The 24,928-nt window shown below is 43.3% G+C and overlaps 8 protein-coding genes across 8 annotated transcripts; 5 read left to right on the forward strand and 3 right to left on the reverse strand.

The window, feature by feature from the left end:
* Positions 1-1,371: 1,371 nt before the first annotated feature.
* On the forward strand, positions 1,372-4,423 carry BYT42DRAFT_551298 (rab-GTPase-TBC domain-containing protein). The gene is made up of 8 exons (XM_051566236.1): positions 1,372-2,176; positions 2,261-2,341; positions 2,396-2,478; positions 2,536-2,644; positions 2,704-2,810; positions 2,877-3,568; positions 3,626-3,700; positions 3,779-4,423. The coding sequence occupies exons 1-8, from the start codon at positions 1,443-1,445 to the stop codon at positions 4,367-4,369; spliced, it is 2,472 nt and encodes an 823-aa protein (XP_051428043.1). The 5' UTR covers positions 1,372-1,442; the 3' UTR covers positions 4,370-4,423.
* Positions 4,424-4,847: 424 nt separating this feature from the next.
* BYT42DRAFT_488608 (uncharacterized protein) lies at positions 4,848-7,804 on the forward strand (the record flags this gene model as incomplete). The annotated part of the gene is made up of 6 exons (XM_051563888.1): positions 4,848-5,114; positions 5,173-5,389; positions 5,477-5,647; positions 5,712-6,830; positions 6,896-7,056; positions 7,121-7,804. The coding sequence occupies 6 exons, from the start codon at positions 4,848-4,850 to the stop codon at positions 7,802-7,804; spliced, it is 2,619 nt and encodes an 872-aa protein (XP_051428044.1).
* A 463-nt stretch (positions 7,805-8,267) lies between these two features.
* On the reverse strand, positions 8,268-9,663 carry BYT42DRAFT_9445 (transcriptional regulator TACO1-like protein). The gene is made up of 6 exons (XM_051572905.1): positions 9,554-9,663; positions 9,204-9,487; positions 9,061-9,140; positions 8,941-9,006; positions 8,718-8,868; positions 8,268-8,643 (listed from the first exon to the last, which is right to left on the reverse strand). Exons 2-6 carry the CDS (start codon positions 9,237-9,239, stop codon positions 8,428-8,430), a joined length of 549 nt encoding a protein of 182 aa, XP_051428045.1. The 5' UTR covers positions 9,240-9,487; positions 9,554-9,663; the 3' UTR covers positions 8,268-8,427.
* A 1,922-nt stretch (positions 9,664-11,585) lies between these two features.
* Positions 11,586-14,925, forward strand: BYT42DRAFT_507104 (kinase-like domain-containing protein). The gene is made up of 10 exons (XM_051565108.1): positions 11,586-11,891; positions 12,007-12,171; positions 12,244-12,327; positions 12,383-12,724; positions 12,836-12,943; positions 13,023-13,461; positions 13,527-13,590; positions 13,658-13,940; positions 14,010-14,444; positions 14,540-14,925. Exons 1-10 carry the CDS (start codon positions 11,772-11,774, stop codon positions 14,612-14,614), a joined length of 2,115 nt encoding a protein of 704 aa, XP_051428046.1. The 5' UTR covers positions 11,586-11,771; the 3' UTR covers positions 14,615-14,925.
* Positions 14,926-15,085: 160 nt separating this feature from the next.
* On the forward strand, positions 15,086-16,401 carry BYT42DRAFT_9579 (uncharacterized protein). Its single transcript, XM_051572910.1, has 2 exons — positions 15,086-15,451; positions 15,527-16,401. The coding sequence occupies exons 1-2, from the start codon at positions 15,229-15,231 to the stop codon at positions 16,108-16,110; spliced, it is 807 nt and encodes a 268-aa protein (XP_051428047.1). The 5' UTR covers positions 15,086-15,228; the 3' UTR covers positions 16,111-16,401.
* Positions 16,402-16,708: 307 nt separating this feature from the next.
* On the reverse strand, positions 16,709-19,446 carry BYT42DRAFT_551314 (kinase-like domain-containing protein). The gene is made up of 8 exons (XM_051566237.1): positions 19,054-19,446; positions 18,636-18,957; positions 18,409-18,528; positions 18,209-18,242; positions 17,930-18,148; positions 17,627-17,853; positions 17,406-17,536; positions 16,709-17,344 (listed from the first exon to the last, which is right to left on the reverse strand). The coding sequence occupies exons 1-8, from the start codon at positions 19,397-19,399 to the stop codon at positions 16,788-16,790; spliced, it is 1,956 nt and encodes a 651-aa protein (XP_051428048.1). The 5' UTR covers positions 19,400-19,446; the 3' UTR covers positions 16,709-16,787.
* Positions 19,447-19,690: 244 nt separating this feature from the next.
* Positions 19,691-21,221, reverse strand: BYT42DRAFT_596365 (Zinc/iron permease). Its single transcript, XM_051570930.1, has 4 exons — positions 21,073-21,221; positions 20,458-20,985; positions 20,099-20,397; positions 19,691-20,044 (listed from the first exon to the last, which is right to left on the reverse strand). Exons 1-4 carry the CDS (start codon positions 21,155-21,157, stop codon positions 19,937-19,939), a joined length of 1,020 nt encoding a protein of 339 aa, XP_051428049.1. The 5' UTR covers positions 21,158-21,221; the 3' UTR covers positions 19,691-19,936.
* Positions 21,222-22,370: 1,149 nt separating this feature from the next.
* Positions 22,371-24,681, forward strand: BYT42DRAFT_609307 (KRI1-like family C-terminal-domain-containing protein; the record flags this gene model as incomplete). Its single annotated transcript, XM_051571249.1, has 8 exons — positions 22,371-22,398; positions 22,486-22,506; positions 22,561-23,111; positions 23,200-23,288; positions 23,358-23,510; positions 23,576-23,787; positions 23,855-24,407; positions 24,483-24,681. 8 exons carry the CDS (start codon positions 22,371-22,373, stop codon positions 24,679-24,681), a joined length of 1,806 nt encoding a protein of 601 aa, XP_051428050.1.
* Between the last annotated feature and the right edge of the window lie 247 nt (positions 24,682-24,928).

Below are 24,928 nucleotides of genomic sequence, written 5' to 3' on the forward strand. Positions count from 1 at the left end.
TGACTCCCATTTACCAGAGCCGTTTTAATAGACTTCCCCATCTTGCGTCAAGCCGTGAACGGCCGTTGATGTACTATCAGGTTATTTTCCTTAATCGTCTGAGGCTTCTATAAACCACTCAGGGGCGAACATGAAACGAGATTAGAAAATTTCCTAGACTTGTCCATTTTTAGCTGACGATGTTGCTTGGGAGCTTGTGCGTGTATATACAGTATATGACGAACTATTACACCTTACTGAATAACAATGAATGTAGTAGCTGTCATCAAAGAAAGCCAAAACTTGATGAATATCAACGCCATGGCGCAAAGGAGTAAAAGCCTAAAAATACACTACTATCGAAGGAAATGATAAAGCCCGGATTAACCAATGAAACCACATTTTGATTTTTTTGAATGCACGCAGGATGAAGTCCTTGGTGGATCTTGCTCCACTTCACGACTAAATTACTGCAGCTGGCTTCTTGTATGTTTCTTGTATCATTGTCCCTATTTTGATCGTGTATTGCAGTTGAGACTTTGAGGCTTTTCGTTCGGATGCAAAAAACCTCAAAAACTTCAGGTATTATCGTCCCACTTTCTTTATTTTGTTTGCTGTGTATCGCAGCTGATGTTTTGACGCTTTTCTCACGAGAAGTGCTCAAGGTAATCCGGTCTGAGAGCTTGTGAACAAACAGGAGCGTGCTGTGCCAGCTATTGTATCTTTTAAATTACGATTAGACACAAAATAAATCCACTTGAATTTATTTGGTAGTTAATGGCATTCCAAGCTATACATAACCACTCAGGCTTTTTACCAAATATGGTTCCAGAACTTACTTGCCCTTCACACCCACACCTATCCCACCAAATCCAATCTTTGACTCTCATTTGTAGTTGCGGTTTCCGTCCTCATGAATAGAAAGTGGTGATAAAAAAAAAGGAAAGAAACGGATATGATACATGTAAGTCAAGTCGTGCCTGTTTTTGCACAAAAAAAAAAAAAGAAACGGGGAAGATCCTCATCATCAAAGTAATACAAATTACCAAAGACGAACGATACGTATATAATGGGTCGAAGAGCTCGTTTCTTTGGCCTCAAGGAAACGCGTCCGCTAGAGATGACTTTCCGTCACACAAGGGCTTCTTTAATGATACGAGTCTCTGTATTTTATGGAGCAATTGATCAGCTCTTATATTTGATGTACTTTCATTATCTTCTTGTATTATCGATTACAACTGCGCGGTCGATCATCAAAAGGGAATTTATCGAACAGGGTACATGGGGCCAGTTGATCTTCCAACCCAAGGTTGGCGTGACTGTGGTCTGGTTTGTGCGCCGGTTGTGCTCACAGAGGTTGAAAAAAAAAACTCAATTTCAATGAACGACGTGGTTTCTTCACGTAAACCACCTTAAAAGCTGTATTCTATTAGTATTTTTATAGTTGTTGTAAACAGACAACCATGACCGAAAATGAGAATGATTCAAGTTTTGTCGACCTTAACCTGAGTGACCATGACGACACCGATCTTACGAGACGATTCTCCTCCACGCATCTGGACCGCCCTGCTTCTCACGACATGCAGACGCCACCACCATCCGACAGCGGCAACCCTGGGGCCTCCATCAAGGACTCCGATACCCAACTCGTAGCCGACCGATTACTGAACGACTTGTCCGAAGAGGACGCGACGTCAAAAAATGCTGCAACTTTTCCCATGAATCCACCCCAGTCAGCACCTTACACATCTCCTCCCTCCGCAAACCCCAATACTAGCCAACCCCCGCCCCATTCTCAGTATGATCAGTTTTTCGAAGAAGTATCGCTCGACCTGCCACGCGATACAGAACAAAGTCGCGAACGATCCAATTCAAGCAAATTGCTTAAATTTATGCCACGTCGTACACCGGCCATGCCAAGCTCAGACCTGTCCCTGTCGATTAATACAACCGACGCCGGTCCATTTTATTCCATTTCCGACGTACTGGATGATTCACCCTCCACAGGTTCCAAGGCAGCCGGCGCCGCCGCTGCTGCTGCTGCCGCCGCGATGGCAGCCGCGGCCTCAGGAAGAGACACCGACGGAGCAGCTGATCAAAAAGCCAATCAGCGTGGAGCGCGACGAAATATTCACGAACAGGAAGTCATTGTGACCTCTGGCGGATCATCCGTAAAGGGTATTCAGCGTCGCTCAAGGTAAAAAAAATCATTGGATGGGCGAAGAAAAAAATCACAGCGCCCTTTTTTTTTTCTTCATGCAGTGACTGATCTTTTTCCAAGTTTGAATCCATTTACTCGAACAAAAGCCACACACCATAAACCAACACCACTGGAATCCGTAATATCCAAGACACGTCCCAGGTAGCGTAGTGATGTTATTTTTATACACTGCCAATGATCCTGACATTGCACCAGAATGCTACCGCCGAAAAATCCACAGGAAGAAAAAAAGCATTTACAGCAGCATGAAGCAATGATGAAAAAAGCACTTCAACTGGGTATGAGCAAAATCTGGAAGCGTCAATGCAAGTCACTCATATGAGACATTGATTTAGAGGCAAAACGTGAGAAGGAATACCATCGACGAAAGGAGCAAAAAGACAAAAAGCTCTCGCAAGCTACGCAGATTTGGGAAAGAGATATTCTGCCTCACTGGAACACAAAGTATGTATACAACATCACGAAAAAAGATCTAGCGAGTATGTATTAAGTTGTACTATTAGATCCAAAGACAAGAAGACGCGCGAATTGTGGCTGCAAGGTATCCCTCCGCGGTGTCGTAAACGTGTCTGGTTAATCGCCATCGATAATCCGTTAAAGCTATCCAAGGGTGGGTGGTCATGGAACTTATTTACTCAATGTACGCATGTCACTTAAAATAAGGAGGGTTCACTAGATGTATTTCAGCAATGCCTGAGAAGAGTACCACAGATCCCCCGGACAACACATGCTGATGACAAAAAATATGAATATGAATCATCGACGAACATCATGAGCAATAAGCGAGCCAATGCTTCATACGAACATCAAACGTTGAACAACAACAGCGGTCACAGTGGAATGGAGCGAAGCTATTCTTCAGATGATATACAAGAAATGGAAGGTCATACTGATGAATCCTTTTACAACTTCCGACGCACCCGACGAACCAGCAGTCTAAACGTTCTACACGAAGATGAGGATAAGAAAAGCGGATCAGGTGGACTAGAAGTTCCACCTTCACCACGATCGTCTTCCGAAAGTACCACCGTGACTTATGAACTGCATCGCCCTGAAGAGAATTATGCTTCACAGGACGATCAGAATGTGGACAAAACAGATATGGGTTTCGGAGGACGAGCGGCCATGGAACTTTTATCTGAGGAGTCCTTGGACCAATACCGTAACAGTTTTGATGATTCGGTTCAAGTGGAAGACGATTATGTATTGGATGACGAGGATGAAAATGGCACCGAAGATAACGACAACTTGGAAGCTCTGGGGAGCCATCCGGACGCGACATCAGCTGATATGACCACCATTGCCTTTCTGAATAAAATGATTGATGAAGATATCCTGCGGACACTACCCAGCTTGTGCGTATTTCAGGTAAGCGTAGGTCATTGCACGCAACGGAGAAAAAATTGGTAACCTTTGCGTGATTAGCCGGATGGGCCCCTATTCTCTTCTGTACGCAAAGTGTTGCATGCTTATGTCGGTTATCAACCGACCCTGACCTATGTAAGTGAAAGACGTGTTGTGTTTGAATGCATATGTTGATGTCCTATCTTTTTCTTGTGAACCCTTACTTGCTGGTAGACCCGTGGTACCTCATTTTTGGCTGGGATGTTACTGTTGAATATGGGAACCCAGGATACTTTCCAAGCTTTGGTGAATCTGATTCACCGCAGCGACATACTGTGGTCCTTTTATCACGCAGACGAGGCTCGAGTCAAAAGTTACTTCAAAATTTTTAACGTGGTGTTCGCCGAAAACTTACCTAAACTATACCTGCATTTCAAGAACCTGGCATTAACACCTGATAACTACTTACCGGACTGGTTCATGACCATCTTCTCCTCGGTGATCCCACTGGAACTCTCTTCAAGGCTGTGGGATATCTTTTTGTTAGAGGGCGACATTGTACTTATTAGAACCGGATTGGTGGTACTGAAGTACCTGGAACCATTGCTTTGGGGTGGAGGGTTTGGGGAGACGGTTAAAATATTGAATATGGGCTTTGTGGGAGAACATCGCGGAGAAGAAGTCAGAGCTGCATTAGCTGTGAGCGGCCATATCACTCAAGGCGAACAGGATCAGTTCTTTGACGAGATCATTGGAAAGGATGGTATCCATTTGGATGATATCAAATATCGTGAACTGTATGAAGCTCACTTCATTCCTCGATAAAATCATTTTGAACCTCATGCGTCTGAAAAAAAAAAGAAAATGCATTGTGACCCCAAAAACCCTTTTCTTGACTTTGCGGAATCTGAAATGTGACCTCAGTTCAGGATGAAGTTGGGCAATCTCAAGCAGCTGCCAATTGCCAGACATTTTTCCTAAAGGAAACATCATGAAGTTAAAATCATGGTTTCCATTTCTATTTCTTTTGTATTATTTCTCGCTATTTGGTGACATTGCAGCCGAACTAGCGGTTCGATATCGTAATGAAGGATACGCTTCTCCTTACGCCAAACAGCATTCAACTGCGGCGCTCACCGAAACCTCATCTTCAGCGCCATTGATACCAACCGATTTAGTTCTCGTCTCGACGCTGGATGGTTCTATACGTGGAGTCGATCGATTAGAAGGACGAGTTTATTGGACCCTTCAGGGCGGACCTGGCGGATCCTTGATCAAGTCCAGCACGCACTTCAAAAGCCGTATGGAAGCCAGCACAGACGATGGAGACTTGCATACTTCTTCTCGAGATCCACCAATTTTCGATATCATATCTGACGATGAAGAGGACGAAAACGAGGATTATTTAAAAGATGGATACTTGGCCCTGGGCCAGCAACCATCTGCCAGCAAAAGCAAAGTGGATCATGCGCCACCCCATCGACATGTCTATTATATCGTGGAACCCAGTAACGGTGGGACACTCTATCTCTACAGTGAAGATGAACAGGGACATGTTCGCCCTTTGGAGGTAATTATGTGGCATGCTGTTTTATGAAGCATTTTTATTCATTGATAGATCGTTTTAGAAACTTCCTTTTACTGTAGAGGATATTGTCATGCTTTCACCGCATCGAACGGCTGATGGAACAACCTATATTGGCAGAAAATCAACTGTCATGATAGCTATTGATCCACGAACTGGAAAGATCTTGCAGAAATTCGATTTGTCACGTATGCATGATGTGCGCAAAATGGCGGCGGGCGGCGAATTACCTCCACATACAATATTTCTTGGAAGACACGGTAAGTGCACTCAGAAAAAGAACCTAAGAATCGAATATCAAACATTAACCAACGCTTTATCTCCTGGGATTCCCACAAAAAAAAAAGAGTACAAATTGGCGATTTTCAATGGAGACAATGAAAAATGGTGGAATGTGACATACAGCGAATTTGTACCGAACCGATTGGACTGGGATCTGCCGTTGAATAGCGCCCCAGCCGAGATTTACATTGCACCGGACGCTAGTCGCGCTGTTACTGGCATTAAAGTCTCCACAGGTGCGTACTGGATATCCATTTTTGGATATGTTCCATAGTATTAATTGTTGTGTCGCTTGCTTAGGTGACTTGATGTGGTCCCTGGATCTACCATATCCTGTGGTTTCCGTCTTTGATGTGTTCCGTCGGCCGGATTATACTATTGTTCTTTCGAAACAAGAAGCACCGCATCATACGCTGACCAAAGGAAACATTGGTAGAATGCTAAGCATGCTCAAACGAGGCGACGGACGCACCACTGCCTATGTTGGCATTCACGATGGAAGTTTGTATGCATTATCCACCGAGCGATTCCCCTTGGTACAAATTTCGCAATGGTCTTCCATCTACACCGATCTACCTCCTGGTGCGACGTGGCCAATGATTGAATCGGGCGACAAGAGAAAAACAGGCGATCCTGATCAAGACGATGATGATTCTTACCCAGAATGGCGGCCTAAACCACATTACACATGCTGTGCTGAATGTGACTATCATACAGACTGTCTCGTAGGCCAGCATGTGGTTCGCGAAAAGAAAGTTCGGCTGCCCGCCACTCTTCCTCCATCGGAGATCAGCACACCTATCGTGCTTCCTCCCGGCACATTACCTCCTGGGCCTCTATATGAGGAGCCCAAGACAGGATTCTTTTATGACGGCATGGGTAAATTCTGGAAGAGTTACGTGCTCGGTCTCGCTGTTCTACTGTATTTCAAGAGACAACAGGCGATGCAACTCTACACCATTTACGCAGCACCTATTCTGACATGGCTTGTCACCAAATTCCGCGATTATAAGTCCACCAAGCAACGTAAACCATCCAAATCGAAAAACAAAAAGCATTCCACCACACCAGCATCCTCCCAAACCTCTTCTACACCAACCTCGATACCCACCTCTGCATCTCCACCTACATCAATTGCATCCATTTCTTCAGAGCCGAAAACAGTGAAAGAATCAAATAATTCTGTTCCGTCTTCCGACGATATGCGGGGAACTTCCCATAGTCCCACGAAATCATCTTCTACGTCTCAGCAACACCAATCCTCTTCCCTTCAGTCGGACCCCACTTCCACTGCGACACAGCTCATTAGCAATCCCTTGACTACTGATACCGAAACGGCAACTGCAGGCTCTAAGGGAATCGATCTCGAAAAGTTTGAATCAAAACCCAAAGTACTATCTCTTTCCGATACGGTGCTAGGTGGGTCTTTGTTAATGGTTTAATCGAATCTGCAAATGCGTCATCGCTCTAATCAGATGATACAGGCTATGGTAGTCATGGTACAGTTGTATACGAAGGCTACTTTGACGGTCGAACAGTGGCCGTGAAACGTCTTTTGATCGACTTTTATGATATCGCTTACCAAGAAGTGAAACTACTCCAAGAGAGCGACGACCATCCCAACGTGATTCGTTACTTTTACAAGGTATGCTTCACGATGCCAAGATCGATCGATCCAATACACGGAGCAACTTAAAATTTGTCAATAGGAAGAAACAGATCGATTCTTATACATAGCTTTGGAGCTATGCTATGGGTCGCTTCACGATTTCATGGAACGATCACTTACCATACCCAATATGCAGCTTTTTGATCAAATGAATCCTGCAAATATTCTATATCAAATTATGTGCGGCATTCGGCACCTGCACTCTCTCAAAATCGTGCATCGCGATATTAAACCGCAGAATATTCTATTGGCACCCAATCGACATCGCAAGTCGGATGATCCGTCGGCACTCCGCATCCTCATTTCCGATTTTGGACTCTGTAAAAAGCTGGACGGCGAGGCAAGTAGCTTCCATTACACTGCCGCGTCTCCAGCGGGCACGTCGGGTTGGCGAGCACCGGAATTGTTGGCGGGCGCGTTATCGGCCAAAGCGACCGATACGAGTTTGAGTAGTCAAGGTGACAGACATGGTCGGCATGGGACAGATCCTAATCGTATTGGGCCTGTGAAAGCGACTCGAGCTATCGATATCTTTTCCGCCGGATGTGTTTTTTACTATGTCCTTAGTGGAGGAGAGCATCCTTTTGGTAACCGGTTTGGAAGAGAGAGCAATATCCTGAAGAACGATTACGATTTAAGCAAGCTGAAAAACATGGGCGAAGATGGAGTAGAAGTGACCGATCTCATTGAACGGATGATTCATCCCGAACCGCGGTCACGGTGAGTAGAGAATTTAGGGAGACGGTTATACCTTGAGTGTAAGCTACTGACAAAGACTTTGTCTAACCCGCTTTTTTTTTCCACAGACCAACGGCTGATATGGTATTATTGCATCCGTTCTTTTGGTCTCCAGCAAAACGGCTTGCTTTCTTGCAAGACGCGTCAGATCGGTTTGAAGTGGAGCAGCGTGATCCGCCTTCGTTACTGCTGCAACAGCTGGAAACCAATGCCGAAAGTGTGATTGGTCACGACTGGTATCGGAAGATCGACCGAGTCTTCGCCAACGATTTGGGAAAATTCAGAAAATACGATGGAAAACGCGTTCGAGATTTGTTGCGTGCTTTGAGGAACAAGGTAATCCTTTAATTTGCATAGCCACGCAAGCCATCAGAAAAAAAAAACTAACAAGAGAGAGTGTATAGAAACACCACTGGCAGGATCTACCGCCCGCTGTCAAGCGAACGTTGGGTGAACCGCCGGACAATTACCTCTATTACTTTACCGCCCGATTCCCACGTTTATTATTGCATACGTACTATGTCATTGCGAATGATGCTGCGATATCGAGCGAAGGGACATTGCGGCAATATTTCTAGAGTTTCATGTATATATAATATTTTTAAGAATCTATTCGTCCTTGATCACGGCATTGCAATGAATTTTGACTACGTCGTCCAAATTTTCCATGTCATCAAGACATTTTTCTACTAGTTCTGCGGTGTCTTTATCAGCGATTTCCATTGAACTCATCGGAATGTATGTCGCACTCATATCTTGCACTTCATATCTGTGATCCGAAAGCGCTTTGCTAATGGCGTTGAGTTGCGGAAATTCGCAAATGATCTGTCAAGAGGAATCACCCGTATGCGCATTAATGACATTTGACCTTTTGTATTTGCTCGATCATTTGAGATTACCTCCACAACGTCTTCTTCTTCTTCGATATCTTCAGCACCAGCCTCAATAGCAGCGTCCATCATTTCTTCGAAAGAATGACCAGATTCTCCCGCAGTAAATGCAATCTTTCCTTTTTTCTCGAACAAGTATCCCACAGAGGTTACAGATCCGCTAATTAAAAGTTAATTGAGGTTAATCCTTGGCCCTAATTTGTATAAAATCGGCACAGATCGATAAACTTACCCCACGCGATTTAATACTTCCTTGACATCTTTGACAGTGCGGGACTTCTTATCGGTGACCGCCTCACTAGAAAGCACAAAATAAGTCGACTGCATGATTCTATCGTCCTGCCAAACATACATTATCATCGCAATGCCTCCCGGACCCACTGCTTCATACACCATGTCTTCCAGTACGTCTTTGTTGTTTTTATCGGATGCCTAATAAATGAATTAGCTCCAATTCTTTCCTCTGGTATGTCCTCATAAACCAGCTTCTCTTACCTTTTTCATGGCATTCTCAATATTATCCTTGGGCATATTGGCTGCTCGTGCACGATTGAGTACTGTGGCTAATCGAGTGTTGATACTGGGATCAGGTCCAGCAGCTGGGCAACATGACAAGGGGTTAGCGGAATCCGTTCGTTATAAGGCCCTCCTCCGCAGACAAATAGTAGCGTACCTTTGACAGCGGAGCAAATTTCCAGCGAGATTTTGGAGTATATCTTGCTCTTCTTGGCGTCTTTGGCTCCTTTCGTGTGTTTTACTTTGCTCCATTTGTTGTGTCCCTGTGTGCAAAAAGACGAATAAATACCATCGTCGAATTTCAAATGCAATGGTTTGATTGAGCTTACAGCAAATCGTTGTTGCTGATGAAGTTGAAGCCATGCGTTGGCCAAGCATGGCTGAACATGGGATGAAGGTCGTAACCGTGCGACCGGGGCAAAACGTGCAAGACGACAAAACATGGTCAAAAAGTGAACACTTGCATCGAGAGGGAAATTTGTCAAGTCAGTCACAATAATTTTTTCCAGGCAAAGGATTCACTCCAGCACTTACAATATGATTTATTCGAAGCGAACAACATGAGTTGCTTCAGTAGATTCACACCAAACACTATGCAATGTAATTTTCCTGCTTATTATTCTATCAGACGTTAACTTTTACGACTGAGCATACCAGCATCTAATCCTTCACAGACTGGTCGCTGTTGGAACGCTTTTGACAGTTTTCGGATCCAATCAAAGGAAGATATCAGTTAAGAGACATGGACACGATATGAGTAAGATGAAGATATTGGTACATCTCATCTTGTATTACCGTATGCATGATAGGGTGACATAAAGCAGTCTACTGCGACATATCGAGGTGAAATCCCCTGAATCCACAGTACCAACAGTGCATTTGATTATTGGACCGGAGCATAACGTTCTAAAGCATACGTTAACCTTAATCGTGTAGCTATGCAAAGTGTACGACGGGATACTTGTTATAAAGAAGAGCACGGATACAATGAATCAACGAATATTCTATCACATTGAAAGTGAAATACATCACCTGAAGTCGCATTGATGATACCTGTCAATGCGCTTTATCCTAGAAATACAAGTTGAGCTGCATGCACCAATAACTCTGTGGCTTCTACAGTTTGCCGCAGAGATAGTCAACCTCCCGTTCTCTGAAAGTGTCTATCATCTATTAGCATGAATTGGATGAGATGACTGGTTATAAAGCTATGCATCACACTTGCGTATCAGCTTTCAGCTACATGATGCACACCCGTACTCGCTAGTATGCACTGCGTTAATTTTGCTGTGCATATGCTTCGACACTGTATGATATAATTTATCAAGCTCTCAACTTAAATTGATGGATAACAGGCATAGAACGTCTATTGTATTTGAAGGTTACATAAAGACAAGATTGGCTAAAATGCTGAAAAAGGGCACTTATCAACACTTCCGCCACAAGCAGGTTAATCATGTGCACCTGCGAGTGGTAAAAAAGTCATACTTATCCTGTAGAAATGAAATTTTGCCTACGCAGCAAAGAAAAGAAAAAAAAAGGAAGGAAAAAAAAAGAACAAGGCTGAACAATGTATGGACAGCAGTGAACCGAAAAAAAGGCGAGGACGGTGAAAAACGCAGCGAAACTGACCCTGCTTTGTGTAGGTGAAGAGTAATTGCTCATTACGCACAATATTGTCTTTTTGTCCCTCACCATTGTGGAACTGCACTTGACCAGTTACAGACGGGCATGGGCACTCTTTTACAAATGGATATCGATTACGACTATGGAGTCATGTTAAAACCCCTTTTGGATAGTGTAATCGCCCTAATCTTTTTACTACATGTCACGGTATTAAATATGATATTTTAGGAGTGGGTTAGATAGCAATGATTATGGATGTGATAACGTTAAGATTCCGGAATTCCTGTTAACCAAGTGCTGCTTGAAACTGGCACTCTTTTTCAGAGACTCCCATCCATCATCGAATGTCATTCGTTGATTGGATATTGTTCGCCTGTTTAAAAATCATGAGAAAAAAAAAAGCTGTTAGTTCAATGGCGGAGCATTTTTAAGTTAGGGTCGTATCAGCGGTTTTGTGGGTTCTGAGTTCCGGTAAATAGACTATGGACAATTATCTAGATTTTTCATTAAACTTCAGAGAAGAGAAAAGCCCAATCCCTGAAAAAAAAAAAGAATACTATGATGGCATAAAAAAAAAAGCGACCTGAGAGCACGAGGTTCATACAGAAAGTTTTATGAGGATCAGCATTTCCAGGCCAGGAGTCGTCAGACAGCGTTGCCAATGTTACACGAGAATTACTCTGTGACACGGCTATGGAGAAAGGGGAAAAAATACAACAACGTCAGAGTGGTTCACCCCTTTTTACCCTGCTTCCTCTTCTCTGATCCACTACTCATCCTAGGCCTCCATCACATCGGTGTTCCTTGTTTTTTTTTCCTTTCTGCTTGTTTCTTCACACCGTCGTTTTATTTATTTTGTTGTTGCTGCTACTGCGACTCGGTTCTTCGTATTAGCATATACCGGCTAGCCTTTTGAGACTGATGACAGAAATCATAAAAGACGGCTATCTTTCCGTGAAAGAGGACGGTTTACGAGCATGGATATGGTCTAAACGATTTTGCGTACTACGAGATCAGGCATTGACCTTCCATCGAAACGAAGTAAGTTCATCCGCCTCCCGAGATGATAGCGTGGCACGGCAAGCTCATCCCCTCGTTTTCTTTGTTCCTCTGCCTCTGTGTCACTTTATTTTTTTGTTGCTACTGCTGAGCAAAGCAATCGGGCCAATGTGTAGCATTAATATTTCTCAAGGAGATCACCTCGGTGACACGCACCGATCTGAAACCCTATTGCTTCGAAATCGCAACAAAAGACAAGACATACTACATCGCATGTAAAAGCGATGAAGAATTGTATTCATGGATGGATGAAATCTACAACGTAAGTTCAGGAGTGTCGTCAACGTCAGGAATAAAAAAACACGTGCGGGATGATTGAGTGTCGTTTTCACAGCGATCTTCGGTCGGCGCTTCAGGTCCGACGAATTTTGTACACGAGGTGCACGTTGGCTTTGATCCTATCACGGGCGCCTTCACCGTAAGTAGCAAGTCAGTATGATGATAACTCGCGTTGGATTCTAATGTCACTACAGGGATTGCCCGATCAATGGACGAAATTGTTGAAAGGATCTGCTATTACAGCAGAAGATGCCGCCAAAAATCCACAAGCCGTGTTGGATGTACTGGAATTCTACACCGAACAGACAAAACGCGAAGCCGAAGAGTACGGCTCTTCTCATCTGAAGGGCGCGGTAGAACGTCGAAGCGACGATCGATGGGCCGCTTTCATGCAGGATGCCCAAAAATCACCCACATCGCCCATGCCTTCACAGCATCGACCACCCCCTCGTCCAGCTCCCCCACCACCCACAAATGCTCGTCGACCCGATCGTGATTTGAACGATATGGTGGATGATCTGTCTATAAACCGTTCCGTAAGTATATACGCAGGATTTGGCCGGCGATTATTCTCGGTCGCAGCGAATTTTTTTATCGTACGGATAGATCTCCTTCTAATGCATGTTCCATGGTGGGACCATTTATAGGACCGCACCCCTCCCTCCAAACTGACGCCACCACGTTCGCCTAATCCGCTAGATACACCCAGAGACTATCGTCCTTTGGGCCCAGGGGACAGAGCACCACCATCACCCGTAGGCTATCGACTTTTTTCTTTCTTTCACTCTCCCAGCTTGGTGCATTTCATTTTGCCTAACCACGTGCGTCTTATAGGGTCTGTATCCTCGTTCACCACGCGATGTTAGCCCCGGTCGTCCAGCTTATGGTAAACCCTATCCCCGACCTGAACCTTCCAAGTCGCATGGTACTTCGCATTCTCAAAGACCCGCTCGTGGCAGCAGTATTTCTGTCTATGACGATCGCATGTATGAACGTGAAAAATACGAGCGTGAATTACGCGAACGAGAGCGGGAACACCGTGAACGTGAGCGAGAAAAGGAAAGAATGCGAGAACGGGAGCGTGAAAAAGAAAAAGAAAGAGAGCGAATCCAACGTGAACGTGAGCGTGAGCGTGAGCGCGAAAAGGAGCGTGAAATGCGTGAACGTGAACGAGAACGAGAAAAGGCGGCGGCTCAGGTCAACACGCCCACCAAGAAGAAGGTGGAACAACGTATTAGTACCATGACCGAAGCTCAAATCATGGATAAATTACGTAAGGCACTTTTTCTTTTTGCAAAGATTTTAGCGTTACTCAAATGCTCCTGTGATCTTTTGTAGGATCGGTCGTCACGCGTGGTGATCCCAATGAATATTACAAAAAGTTGCGACGGGTTGGTCAAGGGTAAGTGTCAATGGGCACAACTGGTTTTCCCCCTTTTTTTTTTATCCAAACTCATCCCCATCTTCAGTGCATCCGGCTCGGTTTACGTCGCAACGTCGTTGGCTACCAATACCAAAGTGGCTATCAAACAGATGGACCTTGCTCATCAGCCTCGTAAGGAATTAATTGTCAACGAAATTTTGGTCATGAAGGAATCCCAGCATCCCAATATTGTCAACTTCCTCGACTCATTTCTCGTCAAGAACTCTGATCTTTGGGTGATTATGGAATTTATGGAAGGCGGTGCTTTAACGGACGTTATCGATAACAACACAATGACTGAGCAACAAATTGCCACCGTCTGTCTAGAGGTAAAATAAAACAATGCGGCATGATGATCGTTTGTGCAACTATGATGTTTACTAAAACAACGTCAACAGACAACGGCCGGTCTTCACCATTTGCATTCACAAAACATTATCCACAGAGATATCAAATCGGACAATATTTTGTTGAGTTCGCATGGACAAGTGAAGATCAGCGATTTCGGTTTTTGTGCCAAGCTCACTGAAAACCGCAGCAAGCGTGCCACTATGGTGGGAACACCCTATTGGATGGCTCCCGAGGTTGTGAAACAAAAGGAATACGGTGCCAAGGTAGACATTTGGTCATTAGGTATCATGGCCATTGAAATGATCGAAAACGAGCCGCCTTACCTGGACGAAGAACCATTGAAAGCACTTTATTTAATCGCCACCAATGGAACCCCTACTTTGAAAAGTCCTGAAAAACTGTCACGAGAACTCAAGAGCTTCCTGGCCGTATGCCTTTGCGTCGATGTACGATCAAGAGCAACAGCAGCCGAATTACTGGAGGTATGTTTTTTACAATGGTTCCTTTTTTGAAAATCAATTTCTTTTTGTTCTAGGCAACTGACCCTCCCCCCTTTTTTTTTCTTGTTCATCCTTAGCATGAGTTCCTCAAAAAGGCAGGACCTTTGGAAATCCTCGCACCGTTGTTGAAGTTCAAGTCCGGCAAACACTAAAAGGCTTGACACTTGGGATTCCTCCTTTCTTTTTTACCACTGGGTAAAAAAGGATCAAAAAGAAAAGCACATCATTCAATGCATTTTCGGTCTCAATGTATGCTTCCATCAGAAAATAGTAGATTCATTGCATGTACGCGATGTATGATATATTTGTTCTAACACAATAGCGGAGGAACAATACATTTACTTATTTGTCTTCCCATTTTTCCTTACCTGCAATAGCTTATTGTTATTGTCAAAATTCGTTCACTTCCGGATTGTTTATAAAATAAAAAGCGATGAAATTCATATTAAACGCTAGAGGAAAACATTTATACTATCAACAAACGGTTTGCATTCTCTTTTTCACCTCTGAATTGACCGGCAATATTGTGGGAGTATTTCTTCGCTGCCAACGATTTTGAAATGCGTGACTTGCAAGTCATCCTTCCATAATCCATTTTTGGGTTTTTTTTTTCTTGAGTTAGCCAACAGCGAAAAAAAAAAAAGTGCATTCCTAAACACATTATATAAAATGGAGGAAAATGTTTTGACAATGGATGTTGGTGAGGGCATAAACGATTTTCACACGACTTTTGTTTCTGCAATGACGTCTTACACTGCTGGCAGATATGCTGGAGGCTGAATTGCCGGCCTACACTGAACAATCGCCAGATACTACTGAAAAGCCCGCAGAAGAAGCCAAAGACGAAACAAAAGACTCTACGTTTGACCCTTCACGACGAGCCGAAGCTCTGTTCTTATACGGATTGGATGACATGAGCACCAAAGATATTCACGCTTATTGTGAAGGCTTGAATCTGAAAAAGATTGAATGGATCAATGATTCTTCCTGTAAGTCGGATATCGCATACATTTGTGCAGAGGAAACAAAAATAGTCAACGTTTAGAACTCATTCCATGCCTTAGGTAATCTCGTTTTTACTGTCGAATCGGACGCCAAAGCCGCCGCTCAAGCTCTACTGGAAACACCCCTACCTGCAGACGCGGATTTATCACACAAAGAATTACAGAAGGCCAAACCCTTCCAAAAGGATGAACGGCAGTTTAATAATCTACAACTACGCGTATCCACTGATTACGACTTGAAAGAAAAAGGAGCACGAGAACGTAGTCGCTATTATTTGTTACATGGTACAGAAGACTCTGAAGTTGGAGAGCGCGAAAGAGAGAGCAGCAGCCGAGGTGATATTCAGAGCCGATTGGGACCTCGACGTGACGACCGTCGACCCCGCGATCGATATCAGGACCGGAAGAGCAGTGGTGTTTTCCGTCGACTGGGAAGACATGCATTGGAGGACGATGATGATCGTGACCGACGGTATTCGCAACGAAGAGGGCGATCGCGCCATGGCTCACGGCGACGCTCCATGTCTCCTCTGCGGGAAATAAGCCAACACGATGAACACGATAAAGATGAAGAGGACAAGCCAGTGGAGATTCCAGATAGATTGAAAGGACGCTTGAATTTTAACAAGGCATCTGATTCATGATACTAATTGCATTACTTTTTATTATTATTTTTTATTGTTGCCTGGATCAGCCAAAATCTCCCGTTTTTGTTCATTTATTTGAAATTCTATTACAAGACACAGAGACTTGCCAAAATACATTACCATACACAGTTGACGTCTTTATCTGTCGGTTCACATGTGGACGCAGCCGCAAATGCGTTCAATTAGGCTACATGAGGGTAATATCCTGCTTTGCACAATGACGCCCGGAATGCAATTTTTGCTAATTCAGTACTAATCTTACTGCTTCGCCAAAGGCCTCATCGTTTTATGCTCAAATATCATGGAGCATGAAAGAGGAATACTTGAAATTTTTCGACAATTATAACCGTTGTTGTCATAAAAAGATCGTAGTCAAACAAAAGTGTTTTCTAATGCATGCTGGTTAGATAATACCGTATGAATATGTGAGCAAACAGAACTGTAGATCAACTGTATGTATGGATATGAGCCCAGCTGTGTCGCTTATTGAAGGTTCAGTTGAACATTAATTAATATTCTAACTTTTTGCGTTTTTGATCTCACAAAGCCGAAGCCAATAAGAGACACTCTTACTCAAAAAAACGTGTTATTCTTTGTGCGTTGCAGTTTTATTAGCCACTTTGCTGATCGGTTCGCAAGGCAAAAAGAGGGGAGAATCACAAAGGTGTTTATTATCATCGCATGAACAGATTTCGCCATAATTGCCATGCTGTCTGCTCCTTGGATAAGCATGCACTCCTGCTTACGCAAGGCGTTGTCAATCGCAGAGATTGTTGCAAATGAATCATTATACTGCTATTATTGTCGGTATGACACTGTGCAGTAAAGAATGTGATGCGCGGCTCGGCTATTCGACCCTTTGCTTTACATGATTTATTCTTATTACGAGTCAGACCGGCTGATGCGGAATAAAGCCACCTGTCGAAACAGCTCAAATGGTTTCGCGCAGTTGGTATACTGAGTGGCACCGGGGTTACTTGGTCCGCCAGGAACCGCTTGTTCATTATTTCCACTTGAACGAAATCCAATTCAAAAAGGCTGCTATTAGGAGTCAAAGGCGAATCGAGTGTTCGACAACAGGAAACAGTCGACATTGTAGAATCCGAAGTAGTTGGAAGACTGCATTCATCGCTGCCGCGCCGACTATGGCGGACGGAATTGGTATCGTCTGCTGCCAAAGATGCACGGTGAATCCAATAATGGGGGCTCGCATGACACGAATCGGGCGGATCTGTATGAATTAAGATCAGTTGAACGCCGTGCGGTACGAGGGGTTTCGCCGTATTACTTACAGCTGGTATTCGAACCATAAAGATTATAGTTGTGCATCCCACCGTTGGCGTTACTGCTGCAATAAACTTCTCCTTCAAGACGCTGAAGACGCTCTTGCAGTAGATGACAAGTTAATTTCTGAATATTGGGCCTAGCGTATGTCAAATGAATGCTTCCTTTTTTTTTATATGGCCAGTCAAGGCGAATCAGAAAAGAAAAATAATGGAAACATATGATTTACCCATGTGATGCTAACGCAAGGAGCAGTTCAAGAGGCGTCTTGTCTTGCCATAAAACTTTTAATGTTTCCCATACGCGTCCGTCGAGATCTCGGGCTGTATAAGCAATTGGGTGGTGTAAATACGGATTTTTCAATGGAGACATGGATTGTACGATAGGATGTATTATATAGGGTCCGTTGGGTGAGTTGTCTTCCAGTAGCCATGGGTGTTTTAATACTTCATCCATCTATTCGTGAGGAAAAACAAAAAGTTGGTAGAAGGTTTAGATTTAGAGATAAATATGCAACAATTGATTTCGTTACCGTTAGGCGTTTAGACGGTTGAACGACGAGCATTCGTCTAATTAAATCTCGAGCTTCACAAGATACGTTTTCCGATACTGGACGGTAATGGCCCGATTTGATTTTGGCGAGTAGTCGTCCCATATGTTCATCATCAAATGGAAGATGGCCGGTCAGAAGTGCATAAAGTATAACACCACAGGACCACACATCGGTTAATGGTCCATTGTATGGTCTGCCCTGAAATAGAAATCTTGTCAAACCATACAATACGTTAACGAAATCATGCAATGGTCATACTCTCACAATTTCTGGACTCGCATAATGCGGAGACCTAGGAGATGGAATGTTTTTGTTAGTGGTCTGGGGGTTTGGGTGGTGGAGAATATGTGTACATATGAGTCTATGAGCCTTCTGTCTGTATTCCTCTTTTGTTGCTCTGATCGCCTTTTTTGTTTTTTTTTCTTCGTTGCACACAGTACATGCATTAGGAAGCTTACCCGCAGCTGGTCTTTAAGTGTGCATTAGGAACCTGCATGGCCGCCATTCCAAAATCGGCAATCTTGATCAGCTTCTGTGTCTTGTCCAGCAAGACATTCTCGGGCTTGAGATCTCTGTGACTATCACGATGACAAACCCCTTAATTACGGTCATTCCTTTCTTTTTTTTGGTGTGGTGGTTTTGTTTGTTGTTCAAGGCACAAAAAACTGAAATGGATGATGTATACCTGATGTGATGGGCGTGGCACCATGCTAAAGCTTGGGCCAGCTGTCGAAACAAACATTTTGCTTCATTCTCTGGTAATCTACCACGTTGAGCCAATAGATGGAAAAGCTCACCACCTTCGAGATACTCCATGACAAAGTAAACATAGGTGGAATCTTGCAGCACTTGTTTAAGTTGCACCAAATGTGGATGATTTAGCAACTGCAGCACGGCCAACTCACGTTGCACCGCCTTTTCCGTACTCCCAATCAGATGGCAGCGTGCAATCATTTTGATAGCGACTTGTTCACCAGTATGTCGATTTACGGCGAGTTTAACGCGACCTTTAGGAGGGCAATAGGGTCAGTCATAAAAATAGGATATCCCTAAATAGGGAAAAGTAAACAAGAAAGGAAATAGAAAAGGATATGGCTCCCTACCCGAAGCTCCACGTCCAATGGTTCTGCCTAAAACATAGTCACCAATCTCTCGCTGCTTATGGTGGGAGAATAAATATCGATGCTCTGTAGACGTTCGTGAGAGCGCGGTTATGAACGGCATCAAAAAAAAATCAATTCGTAAACTGTTTCTTCTTATTTGTCGCTTTTTACAAGGCAGATGGCTGCTATTCAGCCCAAAACGTATTAGAGGGTTTTGCAAGAAGCAATAAAGAAAAAAAAATGAGATGAAATGAAAAGATAAAGAAGGTAAGAAAAGGGGCGGATGACGAAAAAAAAAGAGCTGTCGTGTTTTTTTAAAATTTGTAATACGTGTTTCCAGTCCCATACGCGAGACGCCGCCACCTATTGATAGGTATTTATTCCTATGCACAAATGAAAATTTGATATGTCTAAATCCATCTGCAAGCTGATAAACGATAATCTTCTTGTTATTAATCTCCAAATCCAAATGGTTACTTTTCATGCTAATTTATATAACCCCATTATCCTATTTTTTGCGATACATGCATCCTTCTTGAAATCAAGATTTTTACTCCTCTGTTTGGCGAAAAAGAACATGTCCTTGCCTGTCCTTATTCATCACGCTACAGCGGTATGTGTGATTGTTGCTTTTTTGGCTGTGATCATACTTTATCAATTTTTTTTTTCTTTTTTCTCTTTTATTTTCCTTTGTGAATAAGATGACACTACTAAGAGGAGAAAAAAAACTACACATAACATATATATATACAGAATGAGATAGAATAAAAAGACACGGATGAAACGGGAAAAAAAAAAGACCACATAAAAATCCAGAACGGAAAATATGTTGGTTGGATATGTACGATAATGAGTATCAACAAGGATGATATACATCGCCTGCTCAAGATTTGACCAAGGTGGCGAATCCAATGGTAAAAATACCGATAAAGAAGAATAAGGGTACCAGGTGCAGACTACTATGAGCTCGGACAGCTTGTGGGAGCATACTCTACATTATGGGTTCATTAGCATTTTGGATGATACTATAACGAGCAACATTTACCTGAACCGCTATTAATGTCATCATACCGCTGGTTAATCCGAAAATAAACCCAAACAAACGATTCTCGTCTCTCTCACTGACATTATGTAACGCTAGTAACCCCAAAATAGCGCCCAATGGTTGCGACAGACCTCCTAGAAACGAAGAATAGCCAAACGCAATGACTCGAGACTTGGTGGCGTAATACAGCGGCAACGCAATCATGGCGCCTTCAATCAGATTGTGGATGGACATCGCCACAGTTACGCTTAAACCTAATTGTCGCGAAGCACGACTGGAAATAAACATCACCAAGCCCTCTGTTGGACAAAGTCAATGGTCGATTCTAATGCCATCATATTCAAATATCCTTCACTGACCTGGAAATTTGTGGATGCAAATAGCAATCGCCGTCTGAATGCCAATACTCAAATAGCTGTCGTGATCATGTTGGGTTAGGTTGACATGACCATGCTGATGCTCGTCGGAAGCCGGTTCGCGACATGCACGGTCATTGACTGAGCCATATTCGGAGTGATGACCAGGTATATGTTGATCGTGGTATAAAGGATGCTGTTCTTCATCACCGGTATGATTGTGCACCCATTTTCCGTGAGCATTGTCGTGGTTGAAATCAGCTCCATGCGCACCGCAGGCGTCAATGGCATCAGGAGTAAACCACCGGACAATGTAAGTGATGAGCAACGTGACAGCGGCTCCAGCAAAGAAGCAGGTATAAGTTAAAAAGTCACTGTGCAATCGTTTCTGGGCCGCGGGAAGAAGGGTATACAGGGAGGAGAATAAAAGAACGCCCGAAGCGAGGGAAAGCGAAGCTGCCAAAAACTTTGGATTCTCCAGTATCGATCCTTGAGAGCTTTTCCACAATTTATCGACAAACACAATGGACGCTGGAAACGATCGAAAAGAAAAAAAGAAGACTTGATAAGCTAAAAGGAAACGAAAGCGCCCCACAGCATTAGCACGCAAGGACTTACCTCCGGTAATGCATGCTAAAGACGATACCAGTACGAAATACCAGCCTTCGCGGGAATCGGCTTCTATTAGACTAGTGGCATTCATGAATAGAACGAGAAGGAATGAGGCTTCACAAATTGAAGAATTGATAAGATAACTGGGAAGGTACACAGAGTTTTTCGCAGTTTTGTTTTTTCAGCGGAGCAAATATCTTTCATTGAACAGTCACATGATGCACACCGTCTGATCTGCGCCGTGCCTGCACCTTGCATGCAAACCAATGGCGACACTCTTCGTATGATGACTGCTGACCTAGAAAAAAAAACAAAGCAGGTTGACTAATCTTTAGAGACGAGGTCACACTGGTAAAGCCATTGCAGTTCCTTTTTCTTTTTTTTGCTACTGTAGGTCTGTTGACAGTTCATCGGGACTTCATATCTTACCATTCGTTAGTCTCGGTGCCTGGTGAACATTGCAGGAAAAAAGCCGAAATTGTTCCGCTCGTTCAGGAGGGCTCAGCGGTTGGTTCCGAAAACACCGAATTATTATTTCTTGAATGACTGTAGCCATTAGAATCTGACATCTTGGAAGAACACGTCATGATTTTCTAAAGAATTGTGAGGAATTACTGTTCTTCACTAGAATAGAATCACCCCCAAAGCGTCCAATTAATATCAGTGAACATCAATTAATAAGCTTTCCACTTGATGTACCATGAAGAGCAAATGGTAAAGATTCAGCTGATTTAACTATCAGTTGCTTATAATTTGCACCGGTTATAATTTGGATCTTCCATGGATCGGGCAACGGGCAGCTCTTGGGGGTGTGTTTTTTCCCGTAGAATTCCGAAGATTGTTCTATCGGTTGTGGGATGATAGTGTTCCATGAGTTTCTCAACGCGCCTTTACAAGACTTGAGCTTTGCTTGTATTTTGAAACTTTGGCCACTCCGTTTCAACATGTCCCATATTCAAACGATGTTCCCTGATGAAAAAAGGGAGAACTCCAATTAGTCTAACTGGAAACCAACTACGATATAGATAAAATACGATATGCTAGCCTGAAGTATCAACTACGTTTTACCCATTTGATGCCAAATTGTTCATTTCTGATTTGCGGAATTCATGCAGCAAATTTTAGCTTTAACAAGTAACCCAATGCATTTCGAATAAAAAGTCACAAGTAGTGACTTGCGATTATTTGTCCCCTTTGGATCGGGATTTTGAAGGATTTTTTTTTTCTACTCCAAGTTTGATACTGCAGTAATCTTAAAACCAGCATCAATGGTCAACGTTGCAATTAGAGAAAGGCCAGAAGGAATGGAAGATTTCCAACGCCCCGCTTCCGGTATGAGATAAAAAGAAAAAGAATATATGGATTTTCACAGTTGCATTTGGTTTACTCACCGTGGATCGTTTGTGATCAATTCAATAGCTTTTCCGGAAGAAGAGAATGGTAACGAACCAATCCATGTAACTACCGGCAGTTATAGCTAACATTTGACCATAGAATCGGGATCGGAAGCCGGTTCAAATTCTGAAGAGGAGGAAAATGACGAAGAGGAAGAAGACGAGGAATCTGAATCCGAGGACGAAGAAGAAGACGAAACAGCTGCACTTTTAACGCCTGCGTTGGATTCACAGATTCTGCGTACCATTGCTGCTATTCAGACAAAGGATCCCAAAGTCTACGATACCAAAAACAGCTTTTTCTCTGAGGAACAGCTGGAAAAAGCCAAAGCGGAATGGGAAAAGAAGCAAAAAGAGCAAAAGAACAAGGAAAAGAAGATGACTTTGAAAGAATACCAAAACGAGGTTCTGTTGAAGCACGGCGGCTTTATCGAAGAAGAAGAACAAGCTGCGGAAGAACCGCCAATGACCCACACCGAGGAACAGGACGCGATCAAAAAAGCTTTCAAAGCTGCAGCCTTTGGCACTCTTGACGACGAAGAGGATGAAGAGGAAGAGGAAGACGATTTCCTCACCAAACGAGACAAAACTCATGAGGAACAGGAGGCGGAAGAAGAAGATTACAAGTCGTTTCTTTTGGAGAATATGGCCGTAAGTGTGAATTTTTTTTGGGGGGGATAACCCATTGATCAAAGCAAGGTGAAAAAGAAAAAGAAAAAAACTGAACAATGGCTTTCAGGGAGATGAAGCCGCAGCGGCAGCCTTCAAGGAATGGCACAACTACAAAGACAATCCAAACTTATCGGCCGATGATGCTTTTTTGATTGAGTAAGTGGAAACATGCTAATCAGTTGATAGTATCTGCCGCTTTTTTTGCTGACAAAAAGTTTTCCGAAGTTATGTCTTGAACCGTGGATGGGTCGACAAGAGAGAAGCTCAAGCAGTTCCTACCTATGAGGAAGTGACGGCGGTCGATAGAGATGAAGACGAAGAATATTTGGATCAGGTGGATCGTTTTGAAAGCAAATACAATTTCCGCTTCGAAGAAGAGTAAGTACATTTATAATCATGAAGGAAATAACTATACGATCTAACAACATCTTGGTGTGGTTTAGTGGTGGTGCACAAATTATTTCGCATGCACGTAATATTGAAGGTACCGTTCGTCGAGAGGAAAGCCGACGAAAGCGCAACAGAGAACGAAAGAAAGCCAAGCGTGAAGCTCTCAAACAGCAGAAGATGGAAGAAGTGAAGCGCTTAAAGAATGAAAAGATGAAGGAGATTCATGAACGCTTGAAGCAGATTCAGGAAATTACAGGAACAGAAGGTAAGCTTGGATTTTACATAGCACCTTCCACATTGGACCCCACTAATGCTGTTCTCTTCCTTGGCAGTAACCGGTTTGGAAAACCTTGATCTGGAGGGTGACTTCGATCCTGAAAAGTACGATTCACAAATGGCTGGCGTATTTGACGACCAATATTATGAAGGCGAAGAAAACGAGAAACCTGTGTGGGATGATGATATTGAAGGATATGAATCCCAGGAGGAAGCAGGCGAGAATTACAATGACGATGATGATATGATCATGGATGCCGATTACTTACCTGGCGGTGAGAAGTATGGTACCTTGTCCAACCGCAAGAAGCGTAAATTGGCTCAAATGGGAGCCGATGCAACAGAAAGCGACAAAGTGAAACTGGCCAAGACTGTCGAGAATTCTACAGGAGTCGATGCCGCAGCAAAATCACAGGCCAAGGAGGACTATGAAAAATTGATGGATGAATACTACTCTTTGAATTTCGAAGATATCATTGGTGGCGATCTCCCGACACGTTTCAAGTATGCTCAAACGGAACCCGAAGATTACGGTTTGACAGCGGAAGAAATCCTTTTGGCAGACGACAAAGAATTGAACAAATACATTGGCATGAAAGCATTAGCACCGTAAGTCGGAAGTGATTCTTTGTGTGCCTTATCTGTCGTCTCACTAACAATATCCATCCATGTTTAAATTTTTAGATATCGCAATGAGCGCAAGAAGGCCTATGAAAAGAAACAACTGCAGCGTGCGCAAAAGTCGAAACTGAGAACCCTTCGTCGACATATTGACTCCCAGCTGGAAAGAGTTCAGCATAAAAATCAAGGCTACAACAAACATAAGCATCAACATGGTTCCGGCAAGCATAAGCATCACGACTCTGGCAAGTCTAAGCATTAGAAAAACAATCTCGTCTCATAAACTCCCAAGCATCTCTTTTGTTTTAATTATATTTCCCCTGTGATCTTGTTTTTGTGGACATGGCTGAACAATGATCGTTTCAATACATTTACAATTCGAAACAATTTATTATGGCAAGCCATCGGTGATGTGATTCTCGTTACTGTTTTATCCTCTGAATGACGTCTTCAAATTGTTCTCGGATATTGAAACAAGCATCTTCTCCAGTTTGAAATTTTGGTAACTC

The sequence above is a fragment of the Radiomyces spectabilis genome (genome assembly GCF_025331425.1).
Source record: "Radiomyces spectabilis strain NRRL 2753 chromosome Unknown BYT42scaffold_1, whole genome shotgun sequence".
Lineage (NCBI taxonomy): Eukaryota > Fungi > Mucoromycota > Mucoromycetes > Mucorales > Radiomycetaceae > Radiomyces > Radiomyces spectabilis.